Below are 18,141 nucleotides of genomic sequence, written 5' to 3'. Positions count from 1 at the left end.
TAACTCCAACATCTGAAAATAATTTTTATTGTAACAAACCCCCTAACCTCCTGCCCTAGTTGCAGAGGAAACAACTTTTTTTCTTCCTTCAGATGTACAACAACAAACTCCTGGGCAGGCTGTCAGCAAACAAAGACAGAGTGGACACAAATTTAAAAAACTGTTGGACTGGGTGCACATTACAGCTCACAAGCATCTGATAGAGAATTTTTTTCTGGCTTGAGAAAGTCTTTTTAATACTTACTGATTGTATTCTTACAAGTCTCTTTCCTTCAGGTGCTCTTTAGAGTTTTATGGGGCTCTTTCTGCTTCATCCTCTCCTCTCCTTTTTCTGTTACTGTATATAACATCTAATAAAAGCCTGGCTCTTAATTTGCTTCAGCAGAGTTTTTATTAGACACAGACCTTTGGGGACACAGGTTTCTATTTATTACAAGAGTTTAAGTGACATGCAGGTGCAGATCCAAGCGTACGAAACGACAGAGCTTCATAGACAGCTAGCTGCTAGTGCTACACATTCTTCTACCTTTGCAAGGAAACTTATCATTAGTCACATGACATATTTGCAGATGTGTCGCAATGCTGATTAAAAAGATCTATCATGTTCTATTACAAGGCAGATTTTTTACACAGTGACTAAACAGACACACAAAACTTTAAATGTGGTTTGCGTTCATTGCAAAAGCAAAAGACATAACACAAAACCATATAAACCTGCAAGAGAGAAATGTGTCAAAATGCAGAATCCTCAAATGACTTTGTAAAGTCTAGAACAAACTCAAGAAATTCAATCCAGCCACACACAGCTTTGTTTTTAGTCGAGTGTAGGAATGCTTGAGATGTGACATAACCTCTACGAGAGTTTCCCAATCTCTGCAGATTGGTGAAAGGTTTGATGTTATCGAGCGTTGCCAACAGATATTCTTGTTTGTGCAGAAAGACAACTCTGTTCTCACACTTACTGGAACTTAAAACAATTTTACAGTTTATTTAGCCAAAGAGGTGACATGTCAGGGAGAAAATACTTAAGATTTGTCATTTGTTATGACAAACGTTGGTGGTTCTTCTTTTTGTGTTTCACATATAGCTTTAATAATGTATGCTAGGCACATCCTAGCCTACAGCCCTGATTTTTGATTCTTGTGACTCGTGTCTGAGTCATCCTGATGAAACAGGAGTCCTGCCAGTTCACGGTGACCTCTGTTACATTCATCAGCGAACACTAAGTGCGCCACATTTGGTGTTGGCAGGTGAGTCACAGGCTAATAGGTCTTCTATTATTCAGAAACACCAGAGCACACCGGGTTGGTGATGATCATAGAGCACATGCCTTCTGTTTGTGGGCCTACTTGTTCCCACAGCTTGCACCTGTGACAGCAGGAGCTTAAACCTTCAGTTAGCTGCAGGAGTTTTTGAAACATGACACAGTTTTTGTCTTATACCTCTGTACACCACTACAGTGAATTTTAAATCAAGCAAGGCATGATTGAAGCGCAGACTTTCAGAGGCTCAAAAAGGACAATTGATAAAAGATGTTGAGTGGATTGCTATCATTACAACTCTAGATATAAGGTCTAAGGAGATGTGGATGCAAATGAAGGTGACCATAAAAAGGCTGAAAAACACAATGCAACTGTTCAGATATTTATCTGTACATGTGCAATTCCATCCAAGTGTAGCAAGTAGGACAGAAATTATTGTTTAAAAATCATAATTATTTCTCCTGCTTGCAGCTGGTTAACAGACTGTCTTTGTTCAGGAAGTACTAGATGTAATAGATTAGAGGAAAATGTGACCTAAGCTACGTGCTCGCCTCGTCTTCTTCGTTTGTTTTCACTCTCACAGTTTCTTTTTTTTGTTTTGCACTTGCCTGGAACTCTAAGTGAGGGACTACACAACCTTAGCATAATTTTAGAGATTCCCTGATCAATTGGTTGATGAACAGAATCTGCCAATTTTCAGCTGACTGGCCATGATCGGTGTCGGGCCAGTCAGCCTCAAATCTATGCAATTCTGTGCCAATTCCACTCCAACTTGACTTTTGCCTTCCCAAAAAAAAAAAAAAAAACCCAAAAAACCCAACACATTCTGTTTGGTAATAATACACTTTTTCACATTGGTTTGGCTATAATTCTGCCAGACTGCCTTATAATGCTGATGCTAGCACAACAGGCAATAATTTAACAGTGTAGCATGAGCAGTTTTCTCAGTCTGTCGTGAGTAAACTCAAATTGTTCAAAAATCTTGTCTCTTCTTTGCATTGCAGTCATTTTAGCAAAGATATAATGTATTACTCCTAATTCTGCATGAACTGCTGGGTTCATTCAACTCTGTTTGCATACAAGAAGAACCAAAACACAGCACAGTAACCACATTGCCATCTAGCATATTAGGAGGTGTAATTACAGAGACAAAGACATGTAAAACATGTTAAAGTGTGACGCATGCAATTCTTTTCAGATTTTAAATTAAAATAAATTTGCAGAAAAATAACCTTTTTCTTTTATTAAAACTCCTAGAAAGAAAATTTGAACAGGCCAAGAACTGAACTGTCAGGCCAGATTTTTCTTATAAAAATTGAAATCAGTAGTTTTCCATTGTTATTTTCTAATTAATTCACATCCAGTTTACTGAATGTATTCAATACCTTTTTAAAAAAAAAAGAAAAGAAAAAAAAAAGGCCATTTTGTGGTAGTTCGTAAAGAAAAGAAAAGATGTAAAGATAAAATAAATTAGGAATTTGCTGCTGCGTTGAAAAACAGCAAGATTGACTGTCACGGTCCATCCACTCATTCATCGTCTTAAACCGCTTACCCAGTATACGATGACAGGCTGGAGCCTGTTCCACCTGCCACAGGGCAAGAGGCGAGGTACAGCCTGGCCAGGTTGCCAGTCTATGGCAGAGTTATTATTGCATAAATAAGATAGCCAGTCAGTTTATTTCCCATTGCACTGGGATTACCTTGTTTCCATATTTTACACTTCCAGTTTTAAGTGGATAACATTGGGTTTAGTATGTTTGGTACCATGTTAGTAATATAGTATTATTCCAATACTATTATTCCCATACATGATTACAATTACCCCTGCCATACAATGCACAACTACTGCAGTAATGTGAAGGCAGCACACATTCTCATTAATAAAGCACTCTATTGCCTTCATTTTCTGTCTTGCTACTCACAGCACCAATTATAAATGTGCAAATGTGTGCTGTAGCTGTGCTCAAAATACACACCGCAGCATAACCGTGTTTGTGAAGCAGAATATCAAAAGGTTTCATGTTGTACACAGCATGTTGCATTCAAGTGATAAAAAACTGATATTAGCTGGGGTAAATGTGTGTCCATCTGTCAGCTTTGAAACTGAATTGCACGTTGTAAGATGTGTGCTTGTGTGTCTTTAAAGATCACTGAGCTACATGAGTGGGCTTGTACCTGTGGGTGTGCAGGCATTGTGTTCTTGTTGCTACGAGCAGACCTGCGAAGTGCTTTTATTTAGCTTTAGGCAACAGATCTGAGTGAGGTTTTTTTGGATATGCTCTCACACTTCTCATTATCTAACAGGAATTTGCAGGATTGTAAATCAAAGATGTATGTGTGTGTCTGTGCTTGTTCAAATACCATGCTCTCAGGACACACAGTCAAAAAAAATTTTTTAATGAAAAAATGGAAGCCTACCAATTCCCAGAAGAGCATGTCCAGATTCTGACAGTGACACCAGTTGTGAAAAGTGTGTGTGTGTGTGTGTGTGTGTGTGTGTGTGTGTGTGTGTGTGTGTGTGTGTGTGTGTGTGTGTGTGTGTGTGTGTGTGTGTGTGAGTCACGGGTAGCCTGTGGGTGTGTGCGTGGTGTGCTGGACACACTTAAGATCTAAGCTTCTTGCAGGACTTGCCTGTGTTGCATAAATATTCTCCTGCCTGTGTGTTTATTAGACTGGATGCTGTTTACATTCACCAAAAGCTACGACATTTGGTGTCCCGTTGTTTGGACTCAATCTGTTTTGCCGTGTTGCTAGGAAGCACAGATTTGTGCTGCAGTTTCATAAACTCCAATGTGCATAGATCTATCTATCACCACATGCATAAAGATATGAAGCATGTCCAGGGAAAATATGACCAAAAGCGTGTTGTTGCAATTATGTTGTATAATTTCATGTGTGTTAATGATTTTTTGGGAATTACGGAGAATACCTAAAGCCATGAAAGAATTACTGTTATAAAAGAAAGAAGACATGCAGCTGGATTGTGTCGGTTGCAGCTGTTTGCAGGGATAAGAGTAAAACAACTTTTCCTTCCGTCCCTCCTCTCTTTAATTTTTATATTTTTTCTACCTTTTGGAATATTCAGTTCTTTCTGCATTTCTTCTTCTTTCTTTCCACGTTTATTCCTTCGCTTTCTCGCCATCTATCAGTCCCTCCATCCTATTCTTCCCTCTCCTTTTCACTCCTACTCTCAGCTTGACAGAATGATCTGGGGTCTCTGCTGCTGGCAGCATCCCAGTAGGTTACATAACAGTACCAGCAGCCTCCCCTGAATCACTGCTGGGCTAGGCTAGCCTCAGCAATGATAAATATCCTAACTACTACCCAAAAGCATGAGTGTCTGGGATCACATTATATTCACATTTTTAATTTTTCACACTGATCATTTCAGCCTCATGCAAATAAGACCCTACATCCCAATGTAATCTATAGCCCGTCATGTGTCGAAGATGAAGAAGCATGTGATATTTATCTGTCTTTGTTTACAAGTCTGAATGACACGGGGATGCAAATCCAAAATCTCACTTCAAGGAATTTCAGCAGGAGGCTATCAGCTCCACTCTTACATTTCACCCTTTTCGTGACCATGTTTTAGCAGACAACCTCTCTTAGTCTGCAACTACCTCTAGTTTGTAAAGGGGTCATTTGCAGTCAAGTCCTGAAGGTCAAAATGGTTTAAGTGACCAGAAAGTACAAGAGGTTATTTAAAAACATGGAGGCTTTTTCTGGATCAGACAGTTTGAACTCGCCTCTGTGCCTGTAACAGAAAATTCTGCAGGTTTTAAATTCATAGCAAACATTGCAGCATCTAGTAGTTGCAGGTATATTGCTTCTTCAATCAGCTGTCAGCTGCAGACAGCGCTGACACTGTCTCATTCCATTTATCATTTAAAAATCTCTTTCTACTCTGAGTGGCAGTAGACGTAGTTTACATTGTGATCTGGAACAATCTGTTCTGACTGAGCAGGTCATTTCTGCTTAAATCCAGAGCAAAATCAGTGACGCCTCTAACCTAATTTCCCCCCAGCCTCAGTCTCCATCAGTGAGCCCGGCATATGCCTCTATCCCTCCTCTCTCAGCTAACCTCTGACTCTCCAAGTTCGCCCGGATCCTGGCCCACTGCCTGCAGTCACTCCTCGGGCAGAACTGCTGCCCTGGCTGGACAGTTCACAGCTGCTGAGCCTTCCTCTTCCCCATAACTACATCTTCCAACCTGCACAGCTCCCTCACCCCCTAACTTCCACTTAGGGCACACTCTACAAACCTGGACTCACAGCCCCGCCTAGCTTCTGTGCCCTGCGGATCTAATTTACACACATGTACTGCATACACATGATTATATATATCCAAAAGGTTGCAGCGTTGCAGCTAAAATCTAAGGTGGCACTTTGCATGATTAAAGATTTCACATGTATTTCACCTTAAGGTCCATCTTAAGGTAGACCAAACTTTCAATTGTTTCCTTAAGTTTAAAACAAAATGCACGAGGACTAGAGACTCAAATGGGCTTTACCTGACTGGATAGTCATATCCCTCTGCACCATGCTGAAGGGAGACTATGGATTCATATTCCAAAGACAGCCAGCGTTGTTCATTTGAGAAAACACAGGAGTCTGAGGAGAAGTCCGACAGCAGAAAAGCCACAGTAATGCTGTCACAGGGAGCTGGTACTCCACAGGTACTCCACCTCACAGTCCTTTTCTCTGAACTGTCTTGTCTACAAGTGCATGCACGCCCCAACAGAAAGGGCGTGTGTAGGTCTGTGCGTCTGTGTCTTATTGCTCCCTGGATAAGAACAAGATCCACCCATACACTGTTCCGTGAACGAGTTTTAAGCTCTTCTTAAAAAGAAAAGGGAAACTTTTGGTCACTCCTCTGCACTCTAAAACAAGAATAAAAACAAGCCGATTCCAAACCTCACCTCCTCAAGTCCAAGTGACACACCCCCTCTTCTCTTCCTTTCCACTTTCCTTCACTATCCTTCTGTTCCCTCTCTGGGAAATTATGCAATACAGCCATTTCAGACATGACCTCCCTTCTTCCCCCCGCTCTTTACGACATCCCCATCCTCCTTCTCGTGTTGCTCTCGCAGCCCACACTCAAGCAAGTTTTTCCAGCTCAAAGTTTCAAATGATCTCAATTCCATTATCATAGCATAACCAGGTTTTTTGGCACAGAAAACCTCAGAGACAAGTTTGCAACTGGGAAGGCAGGAAATGTAAAACGCTTTCAAGACTAGTCTTGGTTTATATCAGCCTTCCACCTTAAAAACAGAGCTGGCTCCCTATTCTTCTCTCTTGCATAAGCATTAATGTATACAGACCTGACCATCCTGAAAAACATGCCACCTATCTCTACGCCGTGTTTAACAACAAATGTCCCAGCCTTCATCCAGTACAGTTAGCATACTGTACAACCTGGTATCAGAGATAAAGCTTTGCTAACCTTCCCAATGCAGGTTCTGCGCTTCCACTGCAACACATGTGCGTGTGCAGAAATGTGCATGCAATCACACGCAGTGCTGTAAAGGCATCTAGATAAGCTGCAGGGGTGTCTGCAGCAACATGCTTGCTCCTGGCTACCACACTGAAGTGTAAGGAGAAGGCCAAGAAGAGCAGGGGTTGTTTAAATAAGGGAGTGATGGCCTGAGGCTGTGAGATGGTGAAGTAAACAGGGTGTTGGGACAAGCAGCCACAGAGTCACTCTTAAATACTTCCGTACCGACATAAACATATTTGAAATAATGTTCAAGAAACACGAAGTTTCTTATCTTATTGCTTTCAGTGCACTCTAAAAGTTAGCCGTCTACTGCCTTAACTCTGTTTTCCATTGTACTTTGTAACTCAGATTTTTATTGTATGTGTTATTGTGCATTGTTCTCTCCCACTGTTGATTTATAAATCATTGACTGATCCAACCTTGCCTAACCTTCATCTCCACACAAATCAACACCAAGTCAACTAACTTTCCCTCCAAGTAAATGGGTGACCAACGCCCAGCTGGGAACAATGGCCAATATGGCTGAAAATTCTGATATGGCAAGATGCATGTGTGAGTGTGTTTGACTGACCTTCTAATACATTCTGGAAACAAATGTTGTGGACTGATGAAGCTGAAATAGATTTTTTGTGGGGCTCTATGATCAAAGGTAGGGCTGGGCTATCAGCCGATAGCTTTCGTTTTGTTTTGTATTATAAATTAGATACTTCCTCCTTCCTTTTATAGCCCTGCGCTCACAGCCATCCCTATAAGTTCAACCTTACTCACAGCTTAGTTCAGCTCAAGCCAAGATGACAGAAAATGAGTCTTTGGTCAGCAAAATCTTTCTAAAAGGCATAACAAGGTTTCCATAGATAAACACGCAGAAGGATTATTAGTGTTTGACTACAGCCGCCTTTGCTTCCACAAGATCTCAGATGAGTTGGCTTCAACTCTCCCCATAGCTTCCATTCTGCCCTCCACAAGAGCACAAGCCCACTTTATGGTTAAAAAACACCAGCTAGTCTAGGCGTACTCCCTACCAGATGACCAGCTGCATGTCTTCGCTTACAAAGTAAAATCCACAATGGACTATTTCAAGAGGTGCAAGCTAAAGGTTTTGCCATTTCCCTCATAGTCCACTGAGGACTATGGACATAAATAGCACTGCATGCAAGATGGGTCAAGAGAGAGCAGAAGCCCTTTGCAGAAAGAATGGATGAAAACTAGAAGAAGTCGATGACTCTTAGCTACAAAAATGTTTTAACAAACTTTGACTTTTGCTAAGTATTTTCTGGTTACTTTTGAAACTGTAACAAACGGATACGTTTTTAAAGAAATTCACTAGAAAATGTTACTTATACCTTTTTGGAAACAGCTCAAGTTTTGCTCTCTTAGCTACCAAGCATTTTCTTGACACTATGCCACTAACAAATCAAAGACATTAATCCAGCAAACGTAACCTTTCCACTGTGACTAAAGGAAGATGCTCAAGTAACTCAGAAGAACAAAATACTCCAAGCTCTATCTTAATTCCAGACATAAAAAGGGTCTACAGAGTGTTAACTCCACAGAGCAAACATGCAGCACACTCTAATCTACTGTAGCGGGAGGTCAAAGCTGAGGAGCAAGCCAATTAGGCACAGAAGCTTCTTCACTCCCTTCCTTCTGGAGACTTCAGTGCACACAGTCTTTTACATACACGTAGTACCACGTCAGAACTTAAATCTCAGTCTCTCGCTTGCCTTTAGACGCCCTCGATGGTGAGCTAATCTCTCTACTGACTAATGACCAAGAGGTACAGGCGCATCTGACATTTAACTTCTGCCTCCCAGACAAGTGCTTTCCACACCTTCCACGTGTCCTCAACTTACGTAACATATTCCCCAAGCACACCTTTTCTTTGCTTGGAGGATTTTATGTTCACTTCTATCAGGCATGAGAAGTGTTCGACAAAATCTTAACTTGGGGCAGAAGCAAGAGTGCTGCTGTCAAGCGTTTCCTACACATCATCCTAGAAAAAGGACATTTCTGAAAAGCCAACAGGGATAACTGTAAATACAACACTTATTCATTTTGACATAATAGTAATGTATATAATGGCAAACATCTAATGGCAGAAAAGCCCAAACAAACAGTGTGACGCTACAAGACAACAGAGGGACAAAGTGTTTTTAAAACTGCTTTACAAAAACTCGTGGTGAGAGCCAAGAGTCAGGCAGTAGGGCAGAATACTACTTCATCAAAAATGAGCAGAAAACATACATGTTGAAAAGCAGCCCTGCACATAAGCGTGAATTTTTACAGAAGGACACAATTACTGAAGCAAACCTGGTGTGACATGCTCAAAGGAAGTGTTTATACCACGTTTTTACGCCAGAAAAGTTGTTAGACACGGTGGCTGCAATATGACTGGGGGGGTCAGGTGGGTCTGTTCACTAAAATTTAATCTTGCACTCTATCAAAGCAACGCTTCCATCGACTATGTCACTAATTGGCGTTTCAGAAACTGCAGGGCTGTAGCACAGAAAGAGCAGGCAGAGGTAAGTTTATGAAGAGAAACTGACGTGTTTAAACCACAATCTTACAGATCTGAATCGCATTTAACTCTGTTTACATGCAGCTGTGATAAAATACTTAGTGTGTGATTTAATCAAACATCCTGGCACAGTGAATGGTAAAATGGTATCAATTCATAAAAGCTGGATTTTAGAACCTTTTTAACTTCTTTATCGTTTTGGAGAGCAAGCTCTTATGTGTAAAAACGTCTAATTAAAATAACAGTCGTAGCTTTGGATGTATTTGTGCCACGTGAAAGATGTCTGCTGTGGTTTCTTTATCCAAAACCTAGCATCAAACTGAAGCGGTGGTGGCTGAAAAACACAAAGGTCATGCGCGTCACTGTCTCACCATTCTTGCGCTCCTGTATAGGCAGCAGATTGGGAGCAGGCTGAAGGGAGAGCTCCTGAAGCTCGCTGGTCACGGCGTCGCTCTGGGGGCTCGAGGCCGAGCCTGGCACACTGGCAACTTCCATACTGCCAGGATTTGGCTCCTCCCCTTTCTGTGAGTCCATCGATGCCAAGGTGACAGAAAGACCTGGAATCGTTTTTTCAAAAGGGAAAGAGAAAGTGTAATGTCTCGTGAAATAATCAGAGGACACAGAGTAGAAAGCTCCATATAAAGGGACAGTGATTACTGCAACTAGTGCATATGTATGCAGTTTTTATTTAGGAATTGACCAAACAGGATTATATATACACACACATCTATTTTTTCCATTTTTTTGTAGCATGTAGCTCTACACAGGAAATGAATAAACAAATTAAAGTGTGGCTCATAACTGAGTCAGTTTGTACTTTTCTGAGCTATACTGACTATGAAGCGCTGTTGCAACATGAATAATATTCCCTTGGTCTAATTGCTGAAGCCGCAGTGACCTCCATTCTTCCAATTGCAATTCATTTCCCCATTAAAAACAAATCTATTAATGAATTACTAAGAATTGGATTTAAGAAATTCCAGTGTTCAGCTTGTCCTTTATGTAGTTAGAGGAACCCTCAACTATGCCACGCTATAAAAACAAAACAATACTCCAGACATGTTCACAGGCTTTGACAAGTCTGGAAAACATAGTTCCAGGAACCTGAGTCCTAGTCCCAGAAACCGTTCAGTCTGACTGCCTGTCTCTTTCATACACAAATAACTTGGGAAAGAGAAAGAATGCTGGACTGTAGACCAGGGATTAAATCAGCCATCACGGAAGAATTTGCATGTTTCAGCTTTTACAACTGTTGCTGTGGCCGCTGTTCTAAAAAGGCAGCTTATGTTTTGTTTTGTTTTTTACTTCTTAACAACCTCAGCACGATTTCCATACATTTAGCCTGGGTAACGAGTCGCCATCAGAGCTCGAGGTATCTCATAAAGGAAGCTATTAAAGAAAAAAAAGTGCCTGTCTAGCTGTGTGTTGCCTTGCACTTGCAGAGAGGCAAAGTCCCTCCTTGGGAAGAGTTAAAGTAACGTTGAACGTTGAGTTGAGGAAGTGTATAAAAAACTTAAATGCTTCCATATAGTCAATTTGGACTAAATGGAGCCTCGAGACAAAGAGTTCAGAAGACACTTCCCTATCTGAGGCTGCCCACTCCTTGTAAACCTGTAATGAGCGATGGGAATAATGCTAATGTAACCTAAACTAATGTGCGGGTTTAAACAAGCTAAACCTGTTTTTAGCAACATAAGCGTTCAGTTTAGCTCAGGCTACTTGGCTTTAGTGACAAGTGTCACTATATAAATGCAATTCATTATCATATTATTAGCATGGATATCTTCTAATGTTTCCATGGAAATTTTATGCAAAGCACAAACACACAGAGCATTAAACTGCTCGGTAATGAGCCAAAAGTCGTACATGTCACTGACTTTTGAATAACTTTACTCCATTTCTGGTTCTCCATCAAGCTTAGGTGACTATTGCTGTGTTTACAGTGTGAAAGTGATGCAACAGGTGCAATTGTGTAAAATGTGCTCTTGATGCGATTAACACTTCATTGGCGTAATGGTTGGGGGCAAAAAAAATTCTTAAAATCGCTGTTGCTTTCTGACTGGCAGGTACATTTATAACAAACTGGTTAAGCGTGTGAAGAAGCGAAGCCTGAAGGCTAACCTTCCTGTGAATAGTCAAACCATTCAAACCCATGTAATGGAAGAGATTTTCCTGATTTGCTGGCACAAGCCTGGTGTAACTGGTTCCTTTCTCAAGCACTCCTCTGGACTGAGCAGGCCCGGTAACTTTTGACAGCTACTCGCTAATGGTTGTTTACAAAGGCAGGACCTGCTGCTGTGCTGTGTGCTGATTTCCCTCTTGCTCTCTGCAAATATGTGTTTTCTAGCTGTGGGGTTCGGATGGGGATTCTGTCATTACTGCACAGCGGGGCTGCAAACAATGAGGCAGTGTTGTCTGAGATGCTGCTCCTCTCGTTCTCTCACAATCAAACACAAGCTCACACGTCTGAATAGCGACACACTAACCGCACGACACTAAAGTTTCTCTTGATCTCACTGGATCACTGCACGTTTGATCGCGACAGACATAAAACATTTAGATAACATTTGTGTTCTATCAAATGCTATTTTTAAGTCAATTAAAACAGAGAGATAAAAAAATATGGGAACCTATCAGAATGTATGTGAATAGTGTTACTTTTTATGGAAAATACTAATAATTTTGAGTTGTTAAAACTGGATTGAAAATCTGTCTTCTCTCATCTGTGGGGCTGAGTTTCCTCACAAACTGATTTTAATAAAATTTTTATCCATCTGAGAATACAAGCGGGTTCACATTGGCAGCTACTGTCCAAGATGGTAGAGTTGGGGGTTCAACAAATGGACAAGAGATCCTCTAAAGAAACAACTAAACATATTGTTCAGTCATTTATCTGGCACAAGGCTTTTACTCAGTAAGTATCTGCACCTTATGCAGAGCATCCATCCATCCAATTTTAGGGTCTAACCCAGCTGTGAAAGGGTGAGAAACAGGTCGCCAGTCTATCACGAGGCTAACACAACCCGCTTTTACAAATTATAAACCAGATTCTCTCATTACTAGTCAATGATGGACCTAATAAAATACAGCTAAAAATTAGCAAAATATTATAATTTAATATGATTTAATAAGATGACAATTATTTAAACAAATTATATAGCTGGTCCAAATAACCCTGTATCAGTGCGTATACATGTTACAGACAGAAATCAAACTGCATAAGCATTTTTTCACCATTCTGTCCAGCTGTCAAAATCACCTGATATTTAACAATGATTTTTTGACCTGATCACGCAAGAGATTTGTAATCATTTTACAGATGACAACAGCCAAAACTAGTCTATCTAGACAGCCTGACTGCTCACCCAGAGAAAACAAATCCAAAAACTGGTTTAGAAAGACTCAGAAAACCTTGACAATGTTGCTAAAATAACATTAACTCAATAATTGAGACTAAATCTTGTATTGTAATTGTATAAAGAAATTATTTAGTGCTGTATCTAAATGAGCTCAATAACAGCGTAAGCCAACATGATGAGACAAGCAAGATAATGCATGCACTTGCTTCTTCAATCTGATGTGTGATCTTTGTCTCAGTACACCACTCTGAGATGCCTATCTCCTCGACAACAGGTGAGAAAAACTGCGAGGTGTTATGTCTGCAGCTTTTGTCGATGCCTCACACAAAAGCTAGCTTAATACAATAACAGCCAGTGACCTAAATATCAAGTGTCACACATTAAATTAACCTCCAAATCACAAATGAATACGACAGATCTTCACAGTTGCCTCATCCCTACTTTCCCCAACAAACAGCTGCTGTTCAAACATGCATAATGTGCTATTCTGCTGAATAGTACATTCAAATGCTGAAACACACTGGAAGCATTCCTCCCTACACGCCCACACTAGCCTTTCAGATATGCATCATCATTACACTGGTACGCACTGCGAGGCACACACGTCCTGACAGCCAAGGCTGTTTCACCATCAGTCACAGGAAACCAGCTACCAAGAATTACAAGAGCTTTTCAGTTCCCCAGCAAACAGGTAAAAGGATGTGGTTGCAACCTGGCTTATCATAAACTAGGCCAGATGTGAACAAGGCTTGTTGCTTACCTGTGTTACAAAATCTGGAAGGGGGGTTTTCCCATTTCAGGAGGACAGAGCTTTGAACGGTCCTGTAAAGCAAAATAAGAACAAAGCTTCAGTACAAATAGTCTGTTATACCCCTTTGCTCTTCTGATCCACTACTTGTACGTACTATGATGCTGAGCAGCTGTATCACAGTAACCAGGGCATGTGCAGGGAAAAAAGAAAAGAAAGAAGATCTACAATAGTACAAGACTCATGACAACTGATAAGATGGGCTAAAGAAATCCACGTTTCAGGAGGCCTTTCCACAGATGTCATGGGGCCGCAGCCTGCAGCTGTCACTGTCCAAAACACACAGGCATGCTAAGCTATTGTTAGCCTGTCTGGGTGGGAGTGAACCTAAACATTCAATACGCGAGCCAAAGTCGGGCTGCTATAGAAAAGCGGACACACGCGACATACTGGACGTGAAACGCTATCAACTACAACAATAAAGTATTTAACGCTGACACCGGCTTTAGCTGAAAACTCTTCGACTCCCCTGCTGACTGCAGACACAGACACCCCAAGTTAGCTAGCAACCGTTAGCATGCCATTACAACATCACCCCTAAGTGCCAACGCCTACGATCAGTTATCTGCCAGGCTGTTACTCTCGCTGAATAGAAATTAAGCTGCTGCTCTAAGTCCAAACCATGAATTCGTATTTTTATGCTTACTCATAATGTTCGCCATTTGTGTGTTGTGTCTGTGAGGATAAACGCCTTTGGCATCACAGCGCCACCCCCGAATCACAAAGGAAACTTTAACCGGAAAACCCTCCTCTGCGTGGGACGCAGAGACCCACTTCCTTCGCTACGCCGTTCCCACGGGTTCAGCCCGCTTCGGTAACAGGAGAAATAAGAGCGGAGCTTTGCCCGCATATCCCTGTAAAACACTGCCTTCGCCACAAAAATAGGTATGCTGTTTAACTTGAAGTGCAGAATGTGTTTGCACTTCTGAGAACTGTTTCTGTCACACATGCGCAGTCTCTGTCTCCCTCTAGTGTTCAACTGCGTGTACTTCAGGACACACGGAGCTACAGGTATTATATAGGTATTATTAGGTATGTCTCCAAAATAAAGAAGCGCGTTTTTCTATGTGATTTTCACTTCGGTCTGATGTTTGCAATACTACAGTCTTTTTTCTTTGTAATATAATTAATCCAATAAAGTATGTTTTATGTGATTTTTAATAAAGAAAGCCAAACTGACATGCTAATTCTTAGTTTGAAAGACAAACAGATGCATTTAGGTAAAAGTAAATTAAAAAAGTATTTATGGATGTGTGTAATGTAGTTATTGATTCAGATTATTTGGATTTATATTTGTAGAGTATTCAGTGTTTTATTTTATGGTAAAGATTGTTCTGCAAACCAAATAAAAAATAATAGGTCAATTTTTATACATAGCCCCGGATTTTCTGTTTGGTGCACTTAGATTTCTAAGTCTGGATTTCTATCTAGCTTTCCTTTAAACTTTATACTTATTAGCCCTCGGATTGCCATTGTAATTCAAATAATGGCTGAGAAATCAAAGGAACCATAAATGATTTTATGCACCATTCACAGTTTTACTGTAATCACCACATGTACTTAAACAAAGACAAGCACATGCTGCTGGCAGGATCAGTCAGGTTGTTCTTTAGGTACCCACCCGGCCAGGAGACACCCTTCAGTCAGGGGCCCCAGATGGATTTTAAGTTCTTCCACTTTACCTTCAGTGTGTATTGACATTCAGAGGTTCATAGGTAATTGGACGACAATTACTTCAGTTTCATGGAAAGGTGAGGACTGTTCTGTTATTTCATGACAAATGAAGCAGACATAATATATGAAGTTGATTCAGAGTCTTGAGTTTATATTTTATAGGTTTTCACTGTATAAGGCTCCCTTCATTCCTGCAATGTGAGGCTACTAGAACTGGAGCCCCCTACTACAACAAAAACAACGTTACCCAAAATCCTCTGGGCCTCCTTACATAACCAACATCTCACCAGCTCCCTTTTTAAGGAGAACATAAAATATTTGACTTTGGATTTGGTTACTGTTGAACAGATTCTTAACTTGAACGCTGCTTTGTTCTTTTGTTTCTTTTGAAGATAACAAACTTTTTAGCCCAACAGCCCAACAACAGCCCAAGTTTCATCATAATGCAGTAGCTTTCCCACTGAGTTCTATCTTTCAAACTAAGGATAAACTCTTGTTTGCGCAGTTGTCTACAAGTTCAGTCCAGTCCTGTGGTTTCAAAACTGCTCTGCCTGACTTGGTTATGACTGTGGGGCTATTTGGAAAAGTTCCAGGTGTTGGTTTTTGTAGGGAAGGAACTAGAGTGCAGTTCAACCACGCCTGTTCCCACGTGGGGGGATAACTGAACTCCTGTGCACAGTGATGCCTGTTGAAGAATCTCTGATGTGAATTCATTCTTTCTTTGTCCTTTACAGTGACCGCTGCGCTGTCGGGAAGCACTGCTGGGTCAGCACAGTGGAACCAAGCTGGCACCAAATCAAACGTTGAGCTGGGCTAAAACACATTTGTAAGTGGGACGACAAGATATGCAGAAGTACTGATCTGGTCTTTTTGAACAGCCTGTTTAGCCTCCCCGTTGGTTTGTGGGTACTGTGCACTGCTGATCACATGTTTGAAACTGTATGTATCAGCAAAGTTTGGCATATCATCCGCTGAGAACTGTGGGCCATTGCCAGTCCTTAAGATCTCAGGCACCCCGTCACATCCGAACATGGATTTCAGATGGACAGTGATATCAGGAAACTTTATGTGGTGGAGGTTGGCCATTTCAGCATATCATTTCAACAGTCCACTACCTGCAAGTACATTTTCCCTTTGATTGTAAACAGGTCTGCCCTCACCTGGGTCTCTCCAGTAGATTTGTTGGGAGCAATGGCTCATTTTGGCTCACACATGTTCTGCATGCATTTAGCTACCCCTCATGTAGCCTGCTGAGGACACTGTTTCTTAAAGCTGCAGGAATGACCAATTATGCTCTTTTTAACTAGAGGTTATCATGCACAACAAAGGAGGCATCTGCACAGTGCAGCTTTACCAAGCTTTAATGATCTGCTCTCTGGTCATCCATCCTGATACATTTTCATGACTTGGGGCTGTTAGCCACTAGCGACTAGCTGAGCCCGCTAGCCCTGAGCAGGAGAGTGCAGGTTACTGATCACAAATATTGGTTTCTCTCCTTTCTGTAGTGTTAGGTTTGTGAACCCTAGCATGCCCAGTGGTATAAAACCTTGTACAAGTATGGGCATCTTTTCTTTCTAAAGAGCTGGTTTTACATCTGTGAACATCACATTGAATACATGGTCAGGAATGACAGTCATATCAGCACCAGTGTCAATTTTAAATGTGATTGTCCTGTCCTTGGGCTTTAGATTGCAGCATGTTGTTGCTGTCTGTCAATGTGTCGTCCGCTTCATCACCTATGCAGTACATGGAAATATTTACCTGGATGTCTTCCAAAATACTTTCTGCCAAATGCTGCCATTCGGCCAAGCAGATAGTGATCCAAAGTATACATATAGAACACAGAAGGGGATTTGTTACAGCAAAGGATGAAGACCGTGAATGTGTTAGTCCAAAAACGTCTGGCAGATAGAAGAACCGCATCTGAATAAAGAAGTGAGAGAAAAGTATAAGGAACTGCAGCAAAAATATGAAGACGGGAACGTACGGTAGAAAGAACGTGAGCATGACAAGAAATAATTGAAAAGGAGAAGGAAAACCTGGAGCAGAAGAATCAAGAGCTGCAGGAATGCTGCTTAAGAAAGAACATCCCAAAAAAAATGCTCCAGGGTTTTCAAAATAATGGCGATAGAACAGATGGAGGTGGAGCACAAGGAGAAAATGCATAGTAATAAAAAGAAAGAATATAAAGAAAAGGAGTTGAAGAAGAAAGAGAAAGATGACAGTTAAGGTTTGTGGAGCTGGATTCACAAGAATAAGAAGTGTTTGGGCAACTGAAGAGCAGAGGAGGCTGTCGCTTACTCTGCCTCCCTCCTTCTCTCGAACATTTCTCAGTCTTTCATTTTTACCTGTGCCTCAGGTTCAAGTTCTTAACCTTTACCTATTGTAAGTCTACATTTATTTGTATGTATTTCTTTTAAAACTGTATAACACGTACACACTTCTTGGAAATTTGTTTGCTCTTTGCTCTTGTAGCATTTCTCATTTTCATATCCTCTCTGAATACAAAATCAGCAAAGCTAAAAAGCAAGAGGAGAAGCACAAATGTTATTCCACAGTACACATGCAAATTCGAAAACAGACATTCGAAACTGACTTTTACAGTAAATGCCAAGTCATTCACCCAGCAGACAATGAGGTCTGTATTTACAGGTGAAGAACTCAGTATATTACCGTTACAAATTCACAACATAGACACCTGATCTGTGTCGCCAGACTTCATTTGTTAAAGTCAATGGTACAGTCATAGAGTTTCCAAATGAAATTGAAAAGGAACAAACCTTCCATTGCCAGTGGATTCATTATGGTGCACAGATATTTAAGACCTCAGCACTAGTTTTACTGGGACGGTGTTTGGGACATCGTTAAACAGTCCTCCAGGAACCCTAATAATCAACAAATACATTTCTTTATTTTGTACATAGGACATATATGACTTCACAAAGATTTTATAGTATGAAACTTAAGGCTGACTTTGCCAACCCACCTTTTATGACATAGCATGGGAATGTCCTGGAGTGT

General features: G+C 40.9%; 1 protein-coding gene across 5 annotated transcripts in view; it reads right to left on the bottom strand.

Moving 5' to 3' along the window:
- mrtfab (myocardin related transcription factor Ab) overlaps positions 1-14,362 on the bottom strand; it is a 44,355-nt gene extending 29,993 nt beyond the window's left edge. The window contains exons 1-3 of one of the 5 annotated variants that reach the window (XM_085415846.1): positions 14,093-14,362; positions 13,399-13,460; positions 9,651-9,836 (exon numbers count right to left, since the gene is read on the bottom strand). In XM_085415846.1, the coding sequence (XP_085271972.1) occupies positions 9,651-9,813 (163 nt within the window). In that variant the 5' untranslated portion in view covers positions 9,814-9,836; positions 13,399-13,460; positions 14,093-14,362. Of the gene's footprint in view, positions 1-5,775; positions 6,027-9,650; positions 9,837-13,398; positions 13,461-13,543; positions 13,800-14,092 lie in introns of those variants that run through there. The other 4 variants (XM_085415849.1, XM_085415847.1, XM_085415851.1 and 1 more) reach the window with 4 other exon arrangements.
- Between the last annotated feature and the right edge of the window lie 3,779 nt (positions 14,363-18,141).

Source organism: Rhamphochromis longiceps, linkage group LG8 (assembly GCF_057381845.1).
Source record: "Rhamphochromis longiceps isolate RC_006_pf linkage group LG8, R_longiceps_female_GT1.1, whole genome shotgun sequence".
Taxonomy (NCBI): Eukaryota; Metazoa; Chordata; class Actinopteri; order Cichliformes; family Cichlidae; genus Rhamphochromis; species Rhamphochromis longiceps.
Note: the sequence above shows the minus strand (reverse complement) of the source record. Positions and strands in the feature narration are given on the sequence as shown.